The 27,569-nt window shown below is 58.3% G+C and overlaps 1 protein-coding gene across 1 annotated transcript in view; it reads right to left on the bottom strand.

Moving 5' to 3' along the window:
* LOC140402428 (calpain-2 catalytic subunit-like) overlaps positions 1 to 27,569 on the bottom strand; it is a 282,202-nt gene that overhangs the window by 19,900 nt on the left and 234,733 nt on the right. The window contains exons 17-20 of the mRNA XM_072490199.1: positions 21,327 to 21,398; positions 20,515 to 20,593; positions 19,076 to 19,192; positions 16,914 to 16,960 (exon numbers count right to left, since the gene is read on the bottom strand). Of these exons, the coding sequence (XP_072346300.1) occupies positions 16,914 to 16,960; positions 19,076 to 19,192; positions 20,515 to 20,593; positions 21,327 to 21,398 (315 nt within the window). The remainder of the gene's footprint in view (positions 1 to 16,913; positions 16,961 to 19,075; positions 19,193 to 20,514; positions 20,594 to 21,326; positions 21,399 to 27,569) is intronic.

Raw genomic sequence — 27,569 nt, 5'->3', positions numbered from 1 at the left:
ACTCCCTGTCCTGGGATGGACTGGACACATCCTGTACCAAACTGGACTGGACACTCCCTTTTCCAAACTGGACTGACACACACTGTCCGAAACTGGACTGGACACTGCCTGTCCCTGCAGGACTGGACACTCCCTTTCCCAAACTGGACTGGACACTCCCTGTCCAAGGCTGGTCTGGACACTCCCTGTCCCAAACTGCACTGGACACTCCCTGTCCTGGGCTGGACTAGACACTCCCTGTCCCAAACTGGACTGGACACTCACTGTCCCAAACTGGGCTGGGCACTCCCTGTCCCAAACTGGACTGGACACTCCCTGTCCTGGGCTGGATTGGACACTTCCTGTCCCAAACTGGACTCGTCACTCCCTGTCCCAAACGGCACTGGACAGTCCCTGTCCTGGGCTGGACTGGACACTCCCTATCTCAAACTGGACTGGACCCTCCCTGTCCCAAACTGGACTGGACACTCCCTGTCCTGGGCTGGACTGGACACTCCCTGTCCCAAACTGGACTGGACACTCCGTGTCCTGGGCTGGACTGCACACTCCCTGTCCCAAACTGGACTGGACACTCCCTGTCCCAAACTGGACTGGACACTCCCTGTCCCAAACTGGATTGGACACGCCCTGTCCCAAACTGGACTGGACACTCCCTGTCCCGGGCTGCACTGGACACTCCCTGTGCCAAACTGGACTGGACACTCCCTGTCCGAACCTGGACTGGACACTCCCTGTGCCAAACTGGACTGGACACTCCCAGTCCCAACCTGAACTGGACACTCCCTGTCCCAAACTGGACTTGACACTCCCTGTCCTGGGCTCGACTGGACACACCCTGTCCCAGGCTCCACTGGATACTCCCTGTCCCAAACTGGACTGGACAGTCCCTGTCCCAAACTGGACTGGACATTCACTGTCCAAGGCTGGACTGGACACTCCCTGACCCAAACTGGACTGGACACTCCCTGTCCTGGGCTGGACTGGACACTCCCTGCCCTGTGCTTGACTGGACTCTCCCTGTCCCAAACCGGACTGCACACTCCCTGTCCCGGGCTGGACTTGACACTCCCTGTCCCAAACTGGACTGGACACACCTGTCCCAAACTGGACTGGACACTCCCTGTCCCAAACTGGACTGGACACTTCCTGTCTCAAACTGGACTGGATACTCCCAGTCCCGGGCTGGACTGGACACTCCCGGTCCCAAACTGAATTGGACACTCCCTGTCCCAAACTGGACTGGACACTCCCTGTCCCAAACTGGACTGCACACTCCCTGTCCCGGGCTGGATTGGACACTCCCTATGCCAAACTGGACTGGACATTCCCTGTCCCAAACTGGGCTGGGCACTCCCTGTCCCAAACTGGACTGGACACTCCCTGTCCCAAACTGGACTGGACACTCCCTGTCACAAACTGGACTGGACACTCCCTGTCCCAAACTGGACTGGGCTCTCCCTGTCCCAACCTGGACTGGACACACCCTGTCCCAAACTGGACTGGACACTCCCTGTCCCAAACTGGACTGGACACTCCCTGTCCCAAACTGGACTGGACACTCCCTGTCCCAAACTGGACTGGACACTCCCTGTCCTGGGCTGGACTGGACACTCCCTGTCCCAAACTGGACCGGACACTCTCTGTCCCAAACTGGTCTGGACACTCCCTGTCCCAAACTGGACTGGACACTCTCTGTTCCAAACTGGACTGGAAATGCCTGTCCCAAATTGGAGTGGACACTCCCTGTCCGAAACGACTGGACTCCCACTGTCCAAACTGGACTGGAACTCCCTGTCCCGGACTTGACTTGACACTACCTGTCCCTGCAGGACTGGACATTCCCTGTCCAAAACTGGACTGGACACTCCCTGTCCCAAACTGGACTGGACATTCACTGTCCAAGGCTGGACTGGACACTCCCTGACCCAAACTGGACTGGACACTCCCTGTCCCAAACTGGACTGAACACTTCCTGTCCCAAACTGGACTGGACACTCCCTTTCCCAAACTGGACTGGACACACACTGTCCGAAACTGGACTGGACACTGCCTGTCCCTGCAGGACTACACACTCCCTGTCCCAAACTGGACTGGACACTCCCTTTCCAAGGCTGGACTGGACACTCCCTGTCCCAAACTGGACTGCAATCCCAGTGTCGGGCTGGACTGGACACTCACTGTCCCAAACTGGACTGGACACTCCCTGTCCCAAACTGGACTGTACACTCCCTGTCCCAAACTGGACTGGACACTCCCTGTCCCGGGCTGGACTGGACACTGCCTGTCCCAGACTGGACTGGACACTTCCTGTCCTGGGCTGGACTGAACACTCCCTGTCCCAACCTGGACTGGACACACCCTGTCCCAAACTGGACTGGACACTCCCTGTCCCAGGCTGGTCTGCACACTCCCTGCCCCAAAATGGACTGGGCACTCCCTGTCCAAACTGGACTGGACACTCCCTGTCCCAAACTGGACTGGACACTCCCTGTCCCAAACTGGACTGTACACACATTGTCCGAAACTGGACTGGCCACACATTGTCCGAAACTGGACTGGACAATCCCTGTCCCAAACTGGACTGGACACTCCGTGTCCCGGGCTGGACAGGACACTCCCTGTCCCAAACTGGACTGGACACTCCCTGTCCCAAACTGGACTGCACACACACTGTCCAAAACTGTACTGGACCCTCCCTGTCCCAAACTGGACTGGACACGCCCTGTCCCAAACTGGACTGGACACTCCCTGTCCCGGGCTGCACTGGACACTCCCTGTGCCAAACTGGACTGGACACTCCCTGTCCGAACCTGGACTGGACACTCCCTCTGCCAAACTGGACTGGACACTCCCAGTCCCAACCTGAACTGGACACTCCCTGTCCCAAACTGGACTGGACACTCCCTGTCCTGGGCTGGACTGGACACACCCTGTCCCAGGCTCCACTGGATACTCCCTGTCCCAAACTGGACTGGACAGTCCCTGTCCCAAACTGGACTGGACATTCACTGTCCAAGGCTGGACTGGACACTCCCTGACCCAAACTGGACTGGACACTCCCTGTCCTGGGCTGGACTGGACACTCCCTGCCCTGTGCTTGACTGGACTCTCCCTGTCCCAAACCGGACTGCACACTCCCTGTCCCGGGCTGGACTTGACACTCCCTGTCCCAAACTGGACTGGACACACCTGTCCCAAACTGGACTGGACACTCCCTGTCCCAAACTGGACTGGACACTTCCTGTCTCAAACTGGACTGGATACTCCCAGTCCCGGGCTGGACTGGACACTCCCGGTCCCAAACTGAATTGGACACTCCCTGTCCCAAACTGGACTGGACACTCCCTGTCCCAAACTGAACTGCACACTCCCTGTCCCGGGCTGGATTGGACACTCCCTATGCCAAACTGGACTGGACATTCCCTGTCCCAAACTGGGCTGGGCACTCCCTGTCCCAAACTGGACTGGACACTCCCTGTCCCAAACTGGACTGGACACTCCCTGTCACAAACTGGACTGGACACTCCCTGTCCCAAACTGGACTGGGCTCTCCCTGTCCCAACCTGGACTGGACACACCCTGTCCCAAACTGGACTGGACACTCCCTGTCCCAAACTGGACTGGACACTCCCTGTCCCAAACTGGACTGGACACTCCCTGTCCCAAACTGGACTGGACACTCCCTGTCCTGGGCTGGACTGGACACTCCCTGTCCCAAACTGGACCGGACACTCCCTGTCCCAAACTGGTCTGGACACTCCCTGTCCCAAACTGGACTGGACACTCTCTGTTCCAAACTGGACTGGAAATGCCTGTCCCAAATTGGAGTGGACACTCCCTGTCCCAAACGACTGGACTCCCACTGTCCAAACTGGACTGGAACTCCCTGTCCCGGACTTGACTTGACACTACCTGTCCCTGCAGGACTGGACATTCCCTGTCCAAAACTGGACTGGACACTCCCTGTCCCAAACTGGACTGGACATTCACTGTCCAAGGCTGGACTGGACACTCCCTGACCCAAACTGGACTGGACACTCCCTGTCCCAAACTGGACTGAACACTTCCTGCCCCAAACTGGACTGGACACTCCCTTTCCCAAACTGGACTGGACACACACTGTCCGAAACTGGACTGGACACTGCCTGTCCCTGCAGGACTACACACTCCCTGTCCCAAACTGGACTGGACACTCCCTTTCCAAGGCTGGACTGGACACTCCCTGTCCCAAACTGGACTGCAATCCCAGTGTCGGGCTGGACTGGACACTCACTGTCCCAAACTGGACTGGACACTCCCTGTCCAAAACTGTACTGGACCCTCCCTGTCCCAAACTGGACTGGATACGCCCTGTCCCAAACTGGACTGGACACTCCCTGTCCCGGGCTGCACTGGACACTCCCTGTGCCAAACTGGACTGGACACTCCCTGTCCGAACCTGGACTGGACAATCCCTCTGCCAAACTGGACTGGACACTCCCAGTCCCAACCTGAACTGGACACTCCCTGTCCCAAACTGGACTGGACACTCCCTGTCCTGGGCTGGACTGGACACACCCTGTCCCAGGCTCCACTGGATACTCCCTGTCCCAAACTGGACTGGACAGTCCCTGTCCCAAACTGGACTGGACATTCACTGTCCAAGGCTGGACTGGACACTCCCTGACCCAAACTGGACTGGACACTCCCTGTCCTGGGCTGGACTGGACACTCCCTGCCCTGTGCTTGACTGGACTCTCCCTGTCCCAAACCGGACTGCACACTCCCTGTCCCGGGCTGGACTTGACACTCCCTGTCCCAAACTGGACTGGACACACCTGTCCCAAACTGGACTGGACACTCCCTGTCCCAAACTGGACTGGACACTTCCTGTCTCAAACTGGACTGGATACTCCCAGTCCCGGGCTGGACTGGACACTCCCGGTCCCAAACTGAATTGGACACTCCCTGTCCCAAACTGGACTGGACACTCCCTGTCCCAAACTGGACTGCACACTCCCTGTCCCGGGCTGGATTGGACACTCCCTATGCCAACCTGGACTGGACATTCCCTGTCCCAAACTGGGCTGGGCACTCCCTGTCCCAAACTGGACTGGACACTCCCTGTCCCAAACTGGACTGGACACTCCCTGTCACAAACTGGACTGGACACTCCCTGTCCCAAACTGGACTGGGCTCTCCCTGTCCCAACCTGGACTGGACACACCCTGTCCCAAACTGGACTGGACACTCCCTGTCCCAAACTGGACTGGACACTCCCTGTCCCAAACTGGACTGGACACTCCCTGTCCCAAACTGGACTGGACACTCCCTGTCCTGGGCTGGACTGGACACTCCCTGTCCCAAACTGGACCGGACACTCCCTGTCCCAAACTGGTCTGGACACTCCCTGTCCCAAACTGGACTGGACACTCTCTGTTCCAAACTGGACTGGAAATGCCTGTCCCAAATTGGAGTGGACACTCCCTGTCCCAAACGACTGGACTCCCACTGTCCAAACTGGACTGGAACTCCCTGTCCCGGACTTGACTTGACACTACCTGTCCCTGCAGGACTGGACATTCCCTGTCCAAAACTGGACTGGACACTCCCTGTCCCAAACTGGACTGGACATTCACTGTCCAAGGCTGGATTGGACACTCCCTGACCCAAACTGGACTGGACACTCCCTGTCCCAAACTGGACTGAACACTTCCTGCCCCAAACTGGACTGGACACTCCCTTTCCCAAACTGGACTGGACACACACTGTCCGAAACTGGACTGGACACTGCCTGTCCCTGCAGGACTACACACTCCCTGTCCCAAACTGGACTGGACACTCCCTTTCCAAGGCTGGACTGGACACTCCCTGTCCCAAACTGGACTGCAATCCCAGTGTCGGGCTGGACTGGACACTCACTGTCCCAAACTGGACTGGACACTCCCTGTCCCAAACTGGACTGTACACTCCCTGTCCCAAACTGGACTGGACACTCCCTGTCCCGGGCTGGACTGGACACTGCCTGTCCCAGACTGGACTGGACACTTCCTGTCCTGGGCTGGACTGAACACTCCCTGTCCCAACCTGGACTGGACACACCCTGTCCCAAACTGGACTGGACACTCCCTGTCCCAGGCTGGTCTGGACACTCCCTGCCCCAAAATGGACTGGGCACTCCCTGTCCAAACTGGACTGGACACTCCCTGTCCCAAACTGGACTGGACACTCCCTGTCCCAAACTGGACTGGACACACATTGTCCGAAACTGGACTGGCCACACATTGTCCGAAACTGGACTGGACAATCCCTGTCCCAAACTGGACTGGACACTCCGTGTCCCGGGCTGGACAGGACACTCCCTGTCCCAAACTGGACTGGACACTCCCTGTCCCAAACTGGACTGCACACACACTGTCCAAAACTGTACTGGACCCTCCCTGTCCCATACTGGACTGGACACACCCTGTCCCAAACTGGACTGGACACTCCCTGTCCCATACTGGACTGGACACTCCCTGTCCCAAACTGGACTGGTCACGCCCTGTCCCAGGCTGGTCTGGACACTCCCTGCCCCAAACTGGACTGGACACTCCCTGTCCAAAACTGTACTGGATCTCCCTGTCCCAAACTGGACTGGACACTCCCTTTCCGAAACTGGACTGGACACATATTGTCCGAAACTGGACTGGACAATCCCTGTCCCAAACTGGACTGGACACTCCCTGTCCCAAACTGGACTGGACACTCCCTGTCCCAAACTGGACTGGACACTCCCTGTCCCGGGCAGGACTGGACACTCCCTGTTCGAAACTGGACTGGACCCACCCTGTCCAAGGCTGGACTGGACACTCCCTGTCCCAAACTGGACTGGACGCTCCCTGTCCCAAACTGGACTGGATACTCCCTGTCCCAAACTAGACTGGACACTCCCTGTCCCAAACTGGACTGGACACTCCCTGTCCCGGGCTGGACAGGACACTCCCTGTCCCAAACTGGACAGGACACTCCCTGTCCCAAACTGGACTGGACACACCCTGTCCCAAACTGGACTGGACACTCCCTGTCCCAAACTGGACTGGACACACCCTGTCCCAAACTGGACTGGACACTCCCTGTCCCAACCTGGACTGGACGCTCCCTGTCCCAAACTGGACTGGACACTCCCTGTCCCAAACTGGACTGGACACTCCCTGTCCCAAACTGGACTGGACACTCCCTGTCCCGGGCTTGACTTGACACTACCTGTCCCTGCAGGACTGGACACTCCCTGTCCAAAACTGGACTGGACACTCCCTGTCCGAAACTGGACTGGACATTCACTGTCCAAGGCTGGTCTGGACACTCCTGACCCAAACTGGACTGGACACTCCCTGTCCTGGGCTGGACTGGACACTCCCTGCCCTGTGCATGACTGGACTCTCCCTGTCCCAAACCGGACTGCACACTCCCTGTCCCGGGCTGGACTTGACACTCCCTGTCCCAAACTGGACTGGACACACCTGTCCCAAACGACTGGACACTCCCTGTCCCAAACTGAACTGGACACTCCCTGTCCCAAACTGGGCTGGACACTCCCTGTCCTCGGCTGGACTGGACACTCCCTGTCCCAAACTGGACTGGATACTCCCAGTCCCGGGCTGGACTGGACACTCCCTGTCCCAAACTGGGCTGGACACTCCCTGTCCCAAACAGGACTGAACACTCCCTGTCCCAAACTGGACTGGACACTCCCTGTCCCGGGCTGGATTAGACAGTCCCTGTGCCAAACTGGACTGGACATTCCCTGTCCCAAACTGGGCTGGGCACTCCCTGTCCCAAACTGGACTGGACATTCCCTGTCCCAAACTGGACTGGACACTCCCTGTCGCAAACTGGACTGGACACTCCCTGTCCCAAACTGGACTGGACTCTCCCTGTCCCAACCTGGACTGGACGCACCCTGTCCCAAACTGGACTGGACACTCACTGTCCCAAACTGGACTGGACACTCCCTGTCCCAAACTGGACTGGACACTCTCTGTCCTGGGCTGGACTGGACACTCCCTGTCACAAACAGGACTGGACACTCCCTGTCCCAAACTGGACTGGACACTCCCTGTCCCAAACTGGACTGGACACTCTCTGTTCCAAACTGGACTGGAAATGCCTGTCCCAAATTGGAGTGGACACTCCCTGTCCCAAACGACTGGACACCCACTGTCCAAACTGGACTGGAACTCCCCGTCCCGGACTTGACTTGACACTACCTGTCCCTGCAGGACTGGACATTCCCTGTCCAAAACTGGACTGGACACTCCCTGTCCCAAACTGGACTGGACATTCACTGTCCAAGGCTGGACTGGACACTCCCTGACCCAAACTGGACTGGACACTCCCTGTCCCAAACTGGACTGAACACTTCCTGTCCCAAACTGGACTGGACACTCCCTTTCCCAAACTGGACTGGACACACACTGTCCGAAACTGGACTGGACACTGCCTGTCCCTGCAGGACTGGACACTCCCTGTCCCAAACTGGACTGGACACTCCCTGTCCAAGGCTGGACTGGACACTCCCTGTCCCAAACTGGACTGCAATCCCAGTGTCGGGCTGGACTGGACACTCACTGTCCCAAACTGGACTGGACACTCCCTGTCCCAAACTGGACTGGACACTCCCTGTCCCAAACTGGACTGGACACTCCCTGTCCCGGGCAGGACTGGACACTGCCTGTCCCAGACTGGACTGGACATTTCCTGTCCTGGGCTGGACTGAACACTCCCTGTCCCAAACTGGACTGGACACTCCCTGTCCCAAACTGGACTGGACACTCCCTGTCCCGGGCTGGACTGGACACTCCCTGTCCCAAACTGGACTGGACACTCCCTGTCCCATGCTGGACAGGACACTCCCTGTCCGAACCTGGACTGGACACTCCCTGTCCCAAACTGGACTGGACACACCCTGTCCCAAACTGTACTGGACACTCCCTGTCCCAAACTGGACTGGACACACCCTGTCCCAAACTGGACTGGACACACCCTGTCCCAAACTGGACTGGACGCTCCCTGTCCCAACCTGGACAGGACACACCCTGCCCCAAACTGGACTGGACACTCTCTGTCCCAAACTGGACTGGGCTCTCCCTGTCCCAAACTGGACTGGACACACTCTGTCCCAAACTGGACTGGACACTCTCTGTCCCGGGCTGGACTGGACACTCCCTGTCCCAAACTGGACTGGACACTCTCTGTTCCAAACTGGACTGGACACGCCTGTCCCTAACTGGATTGGACACTCCCTGTCCCAAATGACTGGACACCCACTGTCCAAACTGGAATGGACACTCCCCGTCCCGGGCTTGACTTGACACTACCTGTCCCTGCAGGACTGGACACTGCCTGTCCAAAACTGGACTGGACACTCTCTGTCCCAAACTGGACTGGACACACACTGTCCAAGGCTGGACTGGACACTCCCTGTCCCTGACCCAAACTGGACTGGACACTCCCTGTCCTGGGCTGGACTGGACACTCCCTGTCCTGGGCTGGACTGGACTCTCCCTGTCCAAAACTGGACTGGACACTCCCTGTCCCGGGCTGGACTTGACACTCCCTATCCCAAACTGGACTGGAAACACCTGTCCCAAACTGGACTGGACACTCCCTGTCCCAAACTGGACTGGACACACCTGTCCCAAACTGGCGTGACACTCCCTGTCCTCGGCTGGACTGTACACTCCCTGTCCCAAACTGGACTGGACACTCCCTGTCCCGGGCTGGACTGGAAACTCCCTGTGCCAAACTGGTCTGGACATTCCCTGTCCCAAACTGTGCTGGGCACTCCCTGTCCCAAACTGCACTGGACACACCTGTCCCAAACTGGCGTGACACTCCCTGTCCTCGGCTGGACTGGACACTCCCTGACCCAAACTGGACTGGACACTCCCTGTTCCAAACTGGACTGAACACTTCCTGTCCCAAACTGGACTGGACACTCCCTTTCCCAAACTGGACTGGACACACACTGTCCGAAACTGGACTGGACACTGCCTGTCCCTGCAGGACTGGACATTCCCTGTCCAAAACTGGACTGGACACTCCCTGTCCCAAACTGGACTGGACATTCACTGTCCAAGGCTGGACTGGACACTCCCTGACCCAAACTGGACTGGACACTCCCTGTCCCAAACTGGACTGAACACTTCCTGCCCCAAACTGGACTGGACACTCCCTTTCCCAAACTGGACTGGACACACACTGTCCGAAACTTGACTGGACACTGCCTGTCCCTGCAGGACTACACACTCCCTGTCCCAAACTGGACTGGACACTCCCTTTCCAAGGCTGGACTGGACACTCCCTGTCCCAAACTGGACTGCAATCCCAGTGTCGGGCTGGACTGGACACTCACTGTCCCAAACTGGACTGGACACTCCCTGTCCCAAACTGGACTGTACACTCCCTGTCCCAAACTGGACTGGACACTCCCTGTCCCGGGCTGGACTGGACACTGCCTGTCCCAGACTGGACTGGACACTTCCTGTCCTGGGCTGGACTGAACACTCCCTGTCCCAACCTGGACTGGACACACCCTGTCCCAAACTGGACTGGACACTCCCTGTCCCAGGCTGGTCTGGACACTCCCTGCCCCAAAATGGACTGGGCACTCCCTGTCCAAACTGGACTGGACACTCCCTGTCCCAAACTGGACTGGACACTCCCTGTCCCAAACTGGACTGGACACACATTGTCCGAAACTGGACTGGCCACACATTGTCCGAAACTGGACTGGACAATCCCTGTCCCAAACTGGACTGGACACTCCGTGTCCCGGGCTGGACAGGACACTCCCTGTCCCAAACTGGACTGGACACTCCCTGTCCCAAACTGGACTGCACACACACTGTCCAAAACTGTACTGGACCCTCCCTGTCCCATACTGGACTGGACACACCCTGTCCCAAACTGGACTGGACACTCCCTGTCCCATACTGGACTGGACACTCCCTGTCCCAAACTGGACTGGTCACGCCCTGTCCCAGGCTGGTCTGGACACTCCCTGCCCCAAACTGGACTGGACACTCCCTGTCCAAAACTGTACTGGATCTCCCTGTCCCAAACTGGACTGGACACTCCCTTTCCGAAACTGGACTGGACACATATTGTCCGAAACTGGACTGGACAATCCCTGTCCCAAACTGGACTGGACACTCCCTGTCCCAAACTGGACTGGACACTCCCTGTCCCAAACTGGACTGGACACTCCCTGTCCCGGGCAGGACTGGACACTCCCTGTTCGAAACTGGACTGGACACACCCTGTCCAAGGCTGGACTGGACACTCCCTGTCCCAAACTGGACTGGACGCTCCCTGTCCCAAACTGGACTGGATACTCCCTGTCCCAAACTAGACTGGACACTCCCTGTCCCAAACTGGACTGGACACTCCCTGTCCCGGGCTGGACAGGACACTCCCTGTCCCAAACTGGACAGGACACTCCCTGTCCCAAACTGGACTGGACACACCCTGTCCCAAACTGGACTGGACACTCCCTGTCCCAAACTGGACTGGACACACCCTGTCCCAAACTGGACTGGACACTCCCTGTCCCAACCTGGACTGGACGCTCCCTGTCCCAAACTGGACTGGACACTCCCTGTCCCAAACTGGACTGGACACTCCCTGTCCCAAACTGGACTGGACACTCCCTGTCCCGGGCTTGACTTGACACTACCTGTCCCTGCAGGACTGGACACTCCCTGTCCAAAACTGGACTGGACACTCCCTGTCCGAAACTGGACTGGACATTCACTGTCCAAGGCTGGTCTGGACACTCCTGACCCAAACTGGACTGGACACTCCCTGTCCTGGGCTGGACTGGACACTCCCTGCCCTGTGCATGACTGGACTCTCCCTGTCCCAAACCGGACTGCACACTCCCTGTCCCGGGCTGGACTTGACACTCCCTGTCCCAAACTGGACTGGACACACCTGTCCCAAACGACTGGACACTCCCTGTCCCAAACTGAACTGGACACTCCCTGTCCCAAACTGGGCTGGACACTCCCTGTCCTCGGCTGGACTGGACACTCCCTGTCCCAAACTGGACTGGATACTCCCAGTCCCGGGCTGGACTGGACACTCCCTGTCCCAAACTGGGCTGGACACTCCCTGTCCCAAACTGGACTGAACACTCCCTGTCCCAAACTGGACTGGACACTCCCTGTCCCGGGCTGGATTAGACAGTCCCTGTGCCAAACTGGACTGGACATTCCCTGTCCCAAACTGGGCTGGGCACTCCCTGTCCCAAACTGGACTGGACATTCCCTGTCCCAAACTGGACTGGACACTCCCTGTCGCAAACTGGACTGGACACTCCCTGTCCCAAACTGGACTGGACTCTCCCTGTCCCAACCTGGACTGGACGCACCCTGTCCCAAACTGGACTGGACACTCCCTGTCCCAACCTGGACTGGACGCTCCCTGTCCCAAACTGGACTGGACACTCCCTGTCCCAAACTGGACTGGACACTCCCTGTCCCAAACTGGACTGGACACTCCCTGTCCCGGGCTTGACTTGACACTACCTGTCCCTGCAGGACTGGACACTCCCTGTCCAAAACTGGACTGGACACTCCCTGTCCGAAACTGGACTGGACATTCACTGTCCAAGGCTGGTCTGGACACTCCTGACCCAAACTGGACTGGACACTCCCTGTCCTGGGCTGGACTGGACACTCCCTGCCCTGTGCATGACTGGACTCTCCCTGTCCCAAACCGGACTGCACACTCCCTGTCCCGGGCTGGACTTGACACTCCCTGTCCCAAACTGGACTGGACACACCTGTCCCAAACGACTGGACACTCCCTGTCCCAAACTGAACTGGACACTCCCTGTCCCAAACTGGGCTGGACACTCCCTGTCCTCGGCTGGACTGGACACTCCCTGTCCCAAACTGGACTGGATACTCCCAGTCCCGGGCTGGACTGGACACTCCCTGTCCCAAACTGGGCTGGACACTCCCTGTCCCAAACTGGACTGAACACTCCCTGTCCCAAACTGGACTGGACACTCCCTGTCCCGGGCTGGATTAGACAGTCCCTGTGCCAAACTGGACTGGACATTCCCTGTCCCAAACTGGGCTGGGCACTCCCTGTCCCAAACTGGACTGGACATTCCCTGTCCCAAACTGGACTGGACACTCCCTGTCGCAAACTGGACTGGACACTCCCTGTCCCAAACTGGACTGGACTCTCCCTGTCCCAACCTGGACTGGACGCACCCTGTCCCAAACTGGACTGGACACTCACTGTCCCAAACTGGACTGGACACTCCCTGTCCCAAACTGGACTGGACACTCTCTGTCCTGGGCTGGACTGGACACTCCCTGTCACAAACAGGACTGGACACTCCCTGTCCCAAACTGGACTGGACACTCCCTGTCCCAAACTGGACTGGACACTCTCTGTTCCAAACTGGACTGGAAATGCCTGTCCCAAATTGGAGTGGACACTCCCTGTCCCAAACGACTGGACACCCACTGTCCAAACTGGACTGGAACTCCCCGTCCCGGACTTGACTTGACACTACCTGTCCCTGCAGGACTGGACATTCCCTGTCCAAAACTGGACTGGACACTCCCTGTCCCAAACTGGACTGGACATTCACTGTCCAAGGCTGGACTGGACACTCCCTGACCCAAACTGGACTGGACACTCCCTGTCCCAAACTGGACTGAACACTTCCTGTCCCAAACTGGACTGGACACTCCCTTTCCCAAACTGGACTGGACACACACTGTCCGAAACTGGACTGGACACTGCCTGTCCCTGCAGGACTGGACACTCCCTGTCCCAAACTGGACTGGACACTCCCTGTCCAAGGCTGGACTGGACACTCCCTGTCCCAAACTGGACTGCAATCCCAGTGTCGGGCTGGACTGGACACTCACTGTCCCAAACTGGACTGGACACTCCCTGTCCCAAACTGGACTGGACACTCCCTGTCCCAAACTGGACTGGACACTCCCTGTCCCGGGCAGGACTGGACACTGCCTGTCCCAGACTGGACTGGACATTTCCTGTCCTGGGCTGGACTGAACACTCCCTGTCCCAAACTGGACTGGACACTCCCTGTCCCAAACTGGACTGGACACTCCCTGTCCCGGGCTGGACTGGACACTCCCTGTCCCAAACTGGACTGGACACTCCCTGTCCCATGCTGGACAGGACACTCCCTGTCCGAACCTGGACTGGACACTCCCTGTCCCAAACTGGACTGGACACACCCTGTCCCAAACTGTACTGGACACTCCCTGTCCCAAACTGGACTGGACACACCCTGTCCCAAACTGGACTGGACACACCCTGTCCCAAACTGGACTGGACGCTCCCTGTCCCAACCTGGACAGGACACACCCTGCCCCAAACTGGACTGGACACTCTCTGTCCCAAACTGGACTGGGCTCTCCCTGTCCCAAACTGGACTGGACACACTCTGTCCCAAACTGGACTGGACACTCTCTGTCCCGGGCTGGACTGGACACTCCCTGTCCCAAACTGGACTGGACACTCTCTGTTCCAAACTGGACTGGACACGCCTGTCCCTAACTGGATTGGACACTCCCTGTCCCAAATGACTGGACACCCACTGTCCAAACTGGAATGGACACTCCCCGTCCCGGGCTTGACTTGACACTACCTGTCCCTGCAGGACTGGACACTGCCTGTCCAAAACTGGACTGGACACTCTCTGTCCCAAACTGGACTGGACACACACTGTCCAAGGCTGGACTGGACACTCCCTGTCCCTGACCCAAACTGGACTGGACACTCCCTGTCCTGGGCTGGACTGGACACTCCCTGTCCTGGGCTGGACTGGACTCTCCCTGTCCAAAACTGGACTGGACACTCCCTGTCCCGGGCTGGACTTGACACTCCCTGTCCCAAACTGGACTGGAAACATCTGTCCCAAACTGGACTGGACACTCCCTGTCCCAAACTGGACTGGACACACCTGTCCCAAACTGGACTGGACACTCCCTGTCCCGGGCTGGACTGGAAACTCCCTGTGCCAAACTGGTCTGGACATTCCCTGTCCCAAACTGTGCTGGGCACTCCCTGTCCCAAACTGCACTGGACACACCTGTCCCAAACTGGCGTGACACTCCCTGTCCTCGGCTGGACTGGACACTCCCTGACCCAAACTGGACTGGACACTCCCTGTTCCAAACTGGACTGAACACTTCCTGTCCCAAACTGGACTGGACACTCCCTTTCCCAAACTGGACTGGACACACACTGTCCGAAACTGGACTGGACACTGCCTGTCCCTGCAGGACTGGACACTCCCTGTCCCAAACTGGTCTGGACATTCCCTGTCCCAAACTGTGCTGGGCACTCCCTGTCCCAATCTGCACTGGACACACCTGTCCCAAACTGGCGTGACACTCCCTGTCCTCGGCTGGACTGGACACTCCCTGACCCAAACTGGACTGGACACTCCCTATCCCAAACTGGACTGAACACTTCCTGTCCCAAACTGGACTGGACACTCCCTTTCCCAAACTGGACTGGACACACACTGTCCGAAACTGGACTGGACACTGCCTGTCCCGGGCTGGACTGGACAATGCCTGTCCCAGACTGGACTGGACAGTTCCTGTCCTGGGCTGGACTGAACACTCCCTGTCCCAAACTGGACTGGACACTCCCTGTCCCAAACTGGACTGGACACTCCCTGTCCCGGGCTGGACTGGACACTCCCTGTCCCAAACTGGACTGGACACTCCCTGTCCCATGCTGGACAGGACACTCCCTGTCCGAACCTGGACTGGACACTCCCTGTCCCAAACTGGACTGGACACACCCTGTCCCAAACTGTACTGGACACTCCCTGTCCCAAACTGGACTGGACACACCCTGTCCCAAACTTGACTGGACACTCCCTGTCCCAACCTGGACAGGACACACCCTGCCCCAAACTGGACTGGACACTCACTGTCCCAAACTGGACTGGACACTCCCTGTCCCAAACTGGACTGGACACACTCTGTCCCAAACTGGACTGGACACTCTCTGTCCCGGGCTGGACTGGACACTCCCTGTCCCAAACTGGACTGGACACTCTCTGTTCCAAACTGGACTGGACACACCTGTCCCAAACTGGAGTGGATACTCCCTGTCCCAAATGACTGGACACCCACTGTCCAAACTGGAATGGACACTCCCCGTCCCGGGCTTGACTTGACACTACCTGTCCCTGCAGGACTGGACACTGCCTGTCCAAAACTGGACTGGACACTCCCTGTCCCAAACTGGACTGGACACTCCCTGTCCCAAACTGGACTGGACACTCCCTGTCCCGGGCTGGACTGGACACTGCCTGTCCCAGACTGGACTGGACACTCCCTGTCCTGGGCTGGACTGAACACTCCCTGTCCCAAACTGTACTGGATACTCCCTGTCCCAAACTGGACTGGACACTCCCTGTCCCGGGCTGGACTGGACACTCCCTGTCCCGGGCTGGACTGGACACTCCCTGTCCCAAACTGGAGTGGACACACCCTGTCCCAAACTGGACTGGACACTCCCTGTCCCAAACTGGACTAGACACTCCCTGTCCCAAACTGGACTGGACACTCCCTGTCCTGGGCTCGACTGGACACTCCCTGTCCCAAACTGGACGAGACACTCCCTGTCCCAAACTGGACTGGACACTCCCTGTCCTGGGCTCGACTGGACACTCCCTGTCCTGGGCTCAACTTGACACTCCCTGTCCCGGGCTGCACTGGACACTCCCTGTCCCGGGCTGCACTGGACACTCCCTGTCCCGGGCTGCACTGGACACTCCCTGTCCCGAGCGGGACCGGAACCCATGTCCCAATGTTGAATGGTGACCCGGTGCCCCTGGACAAAAGCCCTCAGTTGCTGCATTTCGGATTAATCACCTGATCGATGTTCTTTGGTTCCGGGTTCTTCAATTCCTTGTAAATGGCTGAAATAAAGCAAATGGACAGTGTTTAGGGCTTTACCGATTGACACAAGCACGGACGATAACTGATATCTTCTGGTTGATGAAGAAAACTACCCAAAGCTGAGCAGAGGAAATAATTCCCCAGAGAATGGGGTTTAAATCTCGGAGACTCCAATCAAATACGGGACATGAAAGGAGTTGGGGAAATTCTCCATAGAATTTATCATAGAATTTACAGTGCAGAAGGAGGCCATTCGGCCCATCAAGTCTGCACCGGCTCTTGGAAAGAGCACCCTACCCAAGGTCAACACCTCCACCCTATTCCCATAACCCAGTAACCCCACCCACCACTAAGGGCAATTTTGGACACTAAGGGCAATTTAGCATGGCCAATCCATCTAACCTGCACATCTTTGGACTGTGGGAGGAAACCGGAGCAGCCGGAGGAAACCCACGCACACACGGGGAGGATGTGCAGACTCCGCACAGACGGTGACCCATGCCGGAATTGAACCTGGGACCCAGGGACCCTGGAGCTGTGAAGCAATTGTGCTATCCACAATGCTACCGTGCTGCCCCTTCCGTCTCCAGCCAGACGTGCATTAATCTAGCACCCTGCATGAACTCAGGACTTCCCATGAGGCACTCTCTGAAGTGCAGTCACTGTTGTCTTGTAGAAGTGTGCCAACCAGTTTGCACCCCTGACAGTGACACTCCCTTAGTAATGCATTCGAGTGTCTGTCCAGGAAACGTCTCTGGACTCGAATCGACGATCACTGACTCGGTGCTGAGAGTGCTCCAGTTGACACCGAAGGAGTGAAACCTGAGGCCCACTGTCATTGGAGGAATGCACCCTGAGGCTCACTGGCATTGGAGGTACAACCTGAGGCCCACTGCCATTGGAGGAATGCACCCTGAGGCTCACTGTTACTGGAGGTACAGCCTGAGGCCCACTGTCACTGGAGATACAGCCTGAGGCCCACTGTCACTGGAGGTACAGCCTGAGGCCCACTGTCACTGGAGATACAGCCTGAGGCCATCTGTCACTGGAGATACAGCCTGAGGCCCACTGTCATTGGAGGAATACACCCTGAGGGTCACTGGCATTGGAGATGCAGCCCGAGTCCCACTGTCACTGGAAATACATCCTGAGGCCCACTGTCATTGGAGATACAGCCTGAGGTCCACTGCCACTGGAGGAATGCAGCCTGAGGCCCATTGTCACTGGAGGTACAGCCTGAGGCCCACTGACACTGGATGAATACAGCCTGAGGCCCACTGGCACTGGAGGAATGCAGCCTGAGGCGCACTGACACTGGAGGAATGCAGCCTGAGGCCCACTGGCACTGGATGAATGCAGCCTGAGTCCCACTGCCACTGGAGGAATGCAGCCTGAGGCCCATTGTCGCTGGAGGTCCAGCCTGAGGCCCACTGACACTGGATGAATGCAGCCTGAGGCCCACTGATACTGGAGGAATGCAGCCTGATGCCCACTGATACTGGAGGAATGCAGCCTGAGGCGCACTGACACTGGAGGAATGCAGCCTGAGGCCCACTGTCACTGGATGAATGCAGCCTGAGGCCCACTGATACTGGATGAATGCAGCCTGAGGCCCACTGGCACTGGAGGAATGCAGCCTGAGGCCCACTGATACTGGATGAATGCAGCCTGAGGCCCACTGGCACTGATGGAATGCAGCCTGAGGCCCACTGGCACTGGAGGAATGCAGCCTGAGGCCCACTGATACTGGATGAATGCAGCCTGAGGCCCACTGCCACTGGAGGAATGCAGCCTGAGGCCCATTGTCACTGGAGGTACAGCCCGAGGCCCACTGACACTGGATGAATGCAGCCTGAGGCCCACTGACACTGGAGGAATGCAGCCTGAGGCCCACTGATACTGGAGGAATGCAGCCTGAGGCCCACTGATACTGGAGGAATGCAGCCTGAGGCCCACTGATACTGGAGGAATGCAGCCTGAGGCCCACTGCCACTGGATGAATGCAGCCTGAGGCCTGAGGAATGAAGATTGTGGCCCATTGACCCACTGCATTAATGCCTCAGGCTGAGTGGCTGTTCTGAGGTGAATCACCTCTGTATTTGACAAAGATAAACCGAAGAAAAGTGTTTACTCACCAAAGAGCTTATGCATCTTGGCCACACAGCTAATGAAGTGGCTGAAGCAGATGTTGTCGGTGCTGGTTCTGTGGCGTAACCAGAGCTCCTGGTGAACTGTAGAATCAAGCTCAAACCCTGAGAAAGACAAACAAAATGTCCCTTACACAGGCAGCGTGTGGAATTGAGGACTCAGGAAGACTTCCATTTATATGCTTAGCACTGCTGCCTCACTCCGCTGAAGACCCGGGTTCGGCTCTGGGTCACTGTCCGTGTGGAGTTTACACTTTCTGCCCGTGTGTGGGCTTTGACCCCCACAAACCAATGATGTGCAGGGTAGGTAAATTGGCCACGCTAAATTGCCCCTTAATTGGAAAATTGGAAGGGGCGGGGATTAAGGGGGGCTGTGTGGGGGGAGGGGGCGGGGGTAGTAGGAGGGGTGCGGTGTGGGGGAGATACCTAGAGATCCAGAGAGTGACTGGAGATTCAGGCTCCAAGTGAAGACAGGTTTCCATTAGGTCCGATGGGTAAACATTCCAGCTGCCTGCCCAGAGTGTCTTCGGCCCTGTCACTTTGCCCCTATCCAAGGGCCTCATGATGGACCTCGATGCCTCCCCTCCCAGGCCCACCGAGCCCCGGGGTGACTTCCCATCTCCCAAGGAGAGGGAGGGGTTGCAGTAGGTCACCCACACACATCCTCACAGGCGATCCACCCCGGGGCTGTAATGTGGGGAGGGTTGTGAGTGACTGAGTCATCCCTCTCCCTCACACTCACTCCCTCACACTCCCACCCTCTCTTTTCCTCACACTCACTCCCTCGCACTCGCTCACTCCCTCCCTCACACTTACTCCCTCGCACTCTCCCTCCCTCACACTCCCTCCCTCACACTCACTCCCACTCTTGCTCACTCTCTCCCTCACACTCACCCCCTCGCACTCTGCCTCCCTCACACTCACTCTCTCACACTCCCAACCCCTCCCTCACACTCCCACACCCTCTCTCCCTCACACTCTTGCTCACTCCCTCCCTACCTCACACTCACTCCCTCACACACCCACCCCTCCCTCACATTCCCACCCTTTCCCTCTCTCACTCCCTCACAATCCCACCCCTTCCTTCCCTCTCTCACCCTCCCTCTTTCACACTCCCACCTCCTCCCTCCCTCCCACTCCCACCCCCTCCCTCCCTTACTCCGTCGCACTCCCACCCCCTAGCTCTCACACTCACTCCCTCACACTCCCACCCTCTCCCTCACTCCCTCCCTCCCTCTCTCACACTCCCATCCCCTCACTCCCTCACATGCCCTCTTCCTCCCTCTCTCCCTCCTTCACACAGCCTAGACTGGCTCCTCTCCATTGTAATCATTCCCGGGGTGTCTCGCGCCCTCTCGGCCTGCTCCTGCTCCTCGGAGCGCGGAAAGTGGAATATTTACAATCGGAAACAGTGTCGTTTGTCTCACCTGCGGCCGACAATGCAGGGCGAAGATCGTGGGAGTGCATGAGGCCACTTTCCTTGTCCACAAACTCCTCAAATATGCCCTGTGATCACAAACAAACATTAACCATTCACAACGCGTTTATCGACATTCCCATGGTCACCCGGGAGTCACACTCCCCCCACACATTCCTCACCGAGGGATGATCTACTCAACATGCCTCATTTTGTCCCTCAGGCTTCCTCTCTCTCCTCTTTCTCCATACTACCTCTCTCACACTCCCTCTCTCACGCTCCCTCTCTCACGCTCCCTCTCTCACGCTCCCTCTCTCACACTCTTGCTCCCTCCCTCATATTCCCTCTTGCCACACTTCCTCCATGTCTCTCCCTTTCACACTCCGTCTCTCGACACATTCCTCCCTCATCACACTCCCTCCCTCACACTCTCACTTCGTCCCTTACAATCCCTCCGTCCCTCACACTTTCACTCCCTTCTTTGTTCCCTCCCTCACACTCATTCCCTCACACTCTCATTCCCTTTCTCCCTCACTTACTTCCCCCTCACAATCCCTTCCTCTCCCTCCCTCCTTCTATCCTTCATACTTTCACTCCGCTCCCTTGCCCTCTATCACTCTCCCTCCCTCCCTCACACTCTCTCCCTCTCTCCCCCTCCCTCACACTCTCAATCCCCCCCTCACACTCTCACTCCCCCCTCACGTTCCCTCCCTCTCTCTTCCTCCTCCCTCACTCTCAATCCCACCCTCACTCTCCCACTCCTCCTCCACACCCCCTCCCTCACAATCTCCCTCACACTCCCTCCGAGAGATATGTCCTCACCTGCAGTTTGTTCAAGTTCATGGCCAGCCGTTTCACCTCCTGGGCGGAGAGCCAGCCTTGTTCTCCAGGAGCCTCGAGATCCCGTTAAGGTCGTTAATCCCTAAACTGTTCCAAAATCACACATCCTACAAATTCTTTACCCATCAGCGATTAACAGAGTTCCTGCCGGAAATTCCTTCTGGAATATTCTGTTGCTTTGTTCACTGAACACGCAGAATTTACATAACTTCCGCAGAACCAACAGGAGAGCAGAGATTCTCATCACCAAACCCACCCACACCCCCAACCACTCCCCCCAAACTGTCCCAGACTGAACCCCACACTGTCCCAGACTGACCCCCACACTGTCCCAGACTGACCCCCACACTGTCCCAGACTGACCCACACACTGTCCCAGATTGACCCCCACACTGTCCAAGACTGACCCACACACTGTCCCAGATTGACCCCCACACTGTCCAAGACTGACCCCCACACTGTCCCAGATTGACCCCCACACTGTCCCAGACTGACCCCCACACTGTCCCAGACTGACCCCCACACTGTCCCAGACTGACCCCCACACTGTCCAAGACTGACCCCCACACTGTCCCAGACTGACCCCCACACTGTCCCAGACTGACCCACACACTGTCCCAGATTGACCCCCACACTGTCCAAGACTGACCCCCACACTGTCGCAGACTGACCCCCACACTGTCCCAGATTGACCCCCACACTGTCCCAGACTGACCCCCACACTGTCCCAGACTGACCCACACACTGTCCCAGATTGACCCCCACACTGTCGCAGACTGACCCACACACTGTCCCAGATTGACCCTCACACTGTCCCAGACTGACCCCCACACTGTCCCAGACTGACCCCCACAGTGTCCCAGAGACACCCACACTGTCCCAGACTGACCCACACACTGTCCCAGAGACCCCCACACTGTCCCAGATTGACCCTCACACTGTCATAGACTGACCCCCACACTGTCCCAGACTGACCCCCACACTGTCCCAGACTAACCCCCACACTGTCCCAGACTGACCCCCACACTGTCCCAGAGACACCCACACTGTCCCAGACTGACCCACACACTGTCCCAGACTGACCCCCACAGTGTCCCAGAGACACCCACACTGTCCCAGACTGACCCACACACTGTCCCATACTGACCCCTACACTGTCCCAGACTGACCCCCACAGTGTCCCAGAGACACCCACACTGTCCCAGACTGACCCCCACACTGTCCCAGATTGACCCTCACACTGTCATAGACTGACCCCCACACTGTCCCTGACTGACCCCCACACTGTCCCAGACTGACCCCCACACTGTCCCAGACTGACCCACACACTGTCCCAGACTGACCCACACACTGTCCCAGATTGACCCCCACACTGACCCAGACTGGCCCCCACACAGTCCCAGACTGACCCCCACACTGTCCCAGACTGACCCCCACACTGTCCCAGACTGACCCCCACAGTGTCCAAGACTGACCCCCACACTGTCCCAGACTGACCCCCACAGTGTCCCAGAGACACCCACACTGTCCCAGACTGACCCACACACTGTCCCATACTGACCACCGCACTGTCCCAGACTGACCCCCACAGTGTCCCAGAGACACCCACACTGTCCCAGACTGACCCACACACTGTCCCAGACTGACCCCCACACTGTCCCAGACTGACCCCCATCGTCCCAGACTGACCCCGATCGTCCAGATTGACCCCCACACTGTCCCAGACTGACCCCCACACTGTCCCAGACTGACCCCCATCGTCCTGACTGACCCCGACTGACTCCCATCTCCCACACTGATCCAGACTGACCCCCATCGCCCACACTGACCCCGACTGAAGCCCAACCCCCCACACTCTCCCAGATTAACCGCCACACTGTCCCAGACTGATGCCCACACTGTCCCAGAGTGACCCCCACACTGTCCCATACTGACCACCACACTGTCCCAGACTGACCCCCACACTGTCCCAGACTGACCCCCACACTGTCCCAGACTGACCCCCACATTGCCCCAGACTGACCACCACACTGTCCCAAACTGACTCCCACACTGTCCCAGACTGACCCCCACACTGTCCCAGACTGACTCCCACACTGTCCCAGACTGACCCCCACACTGTCCCAGACTGACCCACACACTGTCGCAGATTGACCCCCACACTGTCCTAGACTGACTCCCACACTGTCCCAGATTGACCCCCACACTGTCCCAGATTGACCCCCACACTGTCCCAGATTGACCCCCACACTGTCCCAGACTGAACCCCACACTGTCCCAGACTGACTCCCACACTGTCCCAGACTGACCCCCACACTGTCCCAGACTGACTCCCACACTGTCCCAGACTGAACCCCACACTGTCCCAGACTGACTCCCACACTGTCCCAGATTGACCCCCACACTGTCCCAGATTGACCCCCACACTGTCCCAGATTGACCCCCACACTGTCCCAGACTGAACCCCACACTGTCCTAGACTGAACCCCACACTGTCCCAGACTGACTCTCACACTGTCCCAGACTGACACCCACACTGATCCAGACTGACCCCCATTGGCCACAGTGACCCCGACTGACCCCCGACCCCCCACTCTGTCCCAGACTGACCCCCACACTGTCCCAGACTGACCCCCACACTGTCCCAGACTGACTCCCACACTGTCCCAGACTGACCCCCGACCCCCCACTCTGTCCCAGACTGACCCCCACACTGTCCCAGACTGACCCCCACACTGTCCCAGACTGACTCCCACACTGTCCCAGACTGACACCCACACTGTCCCAGACTGACTCCCACACTGTCCCAGACTGACACCCACACTGATCCAGACTGACCCACACACTGTCCCAGACTGACTCCCACACTGTCCCAGACTGACCACCACACTGTCCCAGACTGACACCCACACTAATCCAGACTGACCGCCATTGGCCACACTGACTCCGACTGACTCCCGACCCCCCACTCTGTCCCAGACTGACCCCCCATCCAACCTCCCAATACTGTCCCAAACTGACCCCCATCCCCAAAACTGTCCCAGACTGACCCCCGACCCCCAAAACTGTCCCAGACTGACCCCCACACCCAATACTGTCCCAGACTGACCCCCACCCCCCAATACTGTCCCAGTTTGACCCCCACCCCCAACATTGACCCAGACTGAACCACACTGTCCCACACTGACCCCAACCCCCCAATACTGTCCCAGACTGACCCCCACCCCCAATACTGTCCCAGACTGACCCCCATCCCCAACATTGACCCAGACTGAACCACACTGTCCCACACTGACCCCAACCCCCCAATACTGTCCCAGACTGACCCCCACCCCAATACTGTCCCAGACTGACCCCCACCCCCAATACTGTCCCACACTGACCCCCACCCCCAACACTGTTCCAGACTGACCCCCACCCCCAATACAGTCCCAGACTGACCCCCACCCCCAGACTGACCCCCACCCCCAATAATGTTCCAGACTGACCCTCAACGCGAATACTGTCCCAGACTGACCCCCACCCCCAATACTGTCCCAGACTGACCACCACCCCCAATACTGTCCCAGACTGACCCCCACCCCCAGTACTGTCCCAGACTGACCCCCACCCCCAATACTGTCCCAGACTGACCCCCACCCCCAATACTGTCCCAGAGTGACCCCCACCCCCAGTACTGTCCCAGACTGACCCCCTCCCCCAATACTGTCCCAGACTGACCCCCAATACTGTCCCAGACTGACCCCCACCCAGAATATTGTCCCAGACTGACCCCCACCCCCCGGTACTGTCCCACACTGACCCGCACCACCCCCAATACTGTCCCAAACTGACCCCCACCCCCAGTACTGTCCCAGACTGACCCCCACCCCCAATACTGTCCCAGACTGACCCCCACCCAAAATATTGTCCTAGACTGAACCCCACCCCACAGTACTGTCCCAGACTGACCTCCACCCCCAATACTGTTCCAGACTGACCCCCACCCCCAATACTGTCCCAGACTGACCCACAACCCCCAATACTGTCCCAGACTGACGCCCACCCCCAATACTGTCCCACACTGACCCCCACCCCCAATATTGTCCCAGACTGACCACCACCCCCAATACTGTCCCAGACTGACCCCCACCCCAGTACTGTCCCAGACTGACCCCCACCCCCAATACTGTCCCAGACTGACCCCCACCCCCAATATTGTCCCAGACAGACCCCCACCCCTCACACTGTCCCAGGCTGACCCCCTCCCCCAATATTGTCCCACTCTGATCTACAACCCCCCCAATACTGTCCCACACTGACCCCCACCCCCAACACTGACCCAGACTGACCCCCACCCTCAATATTGTCCCACACTGACCACCACTGTCGTAGACTGGCCCCCACCCCCCACACTCTCCCAGACTGAACCCAACTCCCCAATACTGTCCCAGACTGACCCCCAACCCCCACACTGTCCCAGACTGAACCCCACCCCCCAACACTGTCCCAGACTGACCCACCCCCCCACACTGTCCCAGACTGACCCCCACCCCCCAATACTGTCCCAGACTGATCCCCACCCCCCAATACTGTCCCAGACTGAACCCCACCCCCCAACACTGTCCCAGACTGACCCACACCCCCCAATACTGTCCCAGACTGACCCCAGTTCCAATACTGACCCAGACTGACCCCCAACCCCCACACTTTCCCTCCCTGACCCCCACCCCCAATACTGTCCCAGACTGACCCGCACCCACCCACATTGACCCAGACTGACCCACGCCCACAATACTGTCCCAAACTGACCCCCACCACCCCAACACTGACCCAGACTGACCCCCACCCCCCAATATTGTCCCAGACTGAACCCCATCCTCAAAACTGACCCAGACTGACCCCCGACCCCCAATACTGTCCCAGACTGATCCCGACCCCCCAATACGGTCCCAGACTGACCCGACCCCCAATACTGTTCCAGACTTACTACCACCCCCCAACACTGTCCCAGACTGACCCCCACCCCTCACACTGTCCCGCACTGACCCCCGTCCCCAATAATGTCCCAAACTGACCCCTACCCCCCAATACTGCCCCAGACTGACACCCACACCCACACTGTCCTACACTGACCCCCACCGCCAATACCGTCCCAGACTGACCGCCAGCCCCAATACTGTTCCAGACTGACCCCCACCGCCCAACACTGTCCCAGACTGACGCCCAGCCCCAACACTGTTCCAGACTGACCCCCGCCCCCCCCACACTGTCCCAGACTGACCCCCACCACTCACACTGTCCCGCACTGACCCCCAGCCCCCAATACTGTTCCAGACTGATCCACACCCCTCTATAGTGTCCCAGACAGACCCCCAACCCCAATACTGCCCCAGACTGACCCCCACCCCAACACTGACCCCCACCTCCCAATACTGTTCCAGACTGACCCCCGCCCCCACACTGTCCCAGACTGAAACACTCCCCCACACTGTCCCACACTGACCCACTGCCCCAATTCTGTCCCAGACTGAACCCCACACCCACACTGTCCCACACTGACCCCCAGCCCCAACACTGTTCCAAACTGACCCCCGCCCCAATACTGCCCCAGACTGACCCCCACCCCCAACACTGACCCAGACAGACCCCCACCCCCAATACTATTCCAGACTGACCCACACCCCCCAATACTGTCCCCGACAGACCCCCACCCCCAATACTGCCCCAGACTGACCCCCACCCCAACACTCACCCCCACCGCCCAATACTGTTCCAGACTGACCCCCGCCCCCAGACTGACCCCCACCCCCAATATTGTCGCAGACTGATCCCCACCCCCAATACTGTCCCAGACTGATCCCGACCCCCAATACTGTCCCAGACTGACCCCGCCCCCAATACTGTTCCAGACTGACCCCCACCCCCCAACACTGTCCCAGTCTTACTACCACCCCCCAACACTGTCCCAGACTGACCCCCAGCTCCAACACTGACCCAGACTGACCCCCACCCCCCAATACTGTCCCAGATTGAACCCCATCCTCAAAACTGACCCAGACTGACCCCCGACCCCCAATACTGTCCCAGACTGATCCCGACCCCCAATACTGTCCCGCACTGACCCCCAGCCCAATACTGTCCCAAACTGATCCCCTCACCCCCAACACTGACCCAGACTGACCCCCTCCCCCCAATACTTGCCCAGACTGAACCATACCCACAATACTGTCCCACACTGACCCC

Source organism: Scyliorhinus torazame, chromosome 25, assembly GCF_047496885.1.
Source record: "Scyliorhinus torazame isolate Kashiwa2021f chromosome 25, sScyTor2.1, whole genome shotgun sequence".
NCBI lineage: Eukaryota > Metazoa > Chordata > Chondrichthyes > Carcharhiniformes > Scyliorhinidae > Scyliorhinus > Scyliorhinus torazame.
Note: the sequence above shows the minus strand (reverse complement) of the source record. Positions and strands in the feature narration are given on the sequence as shown.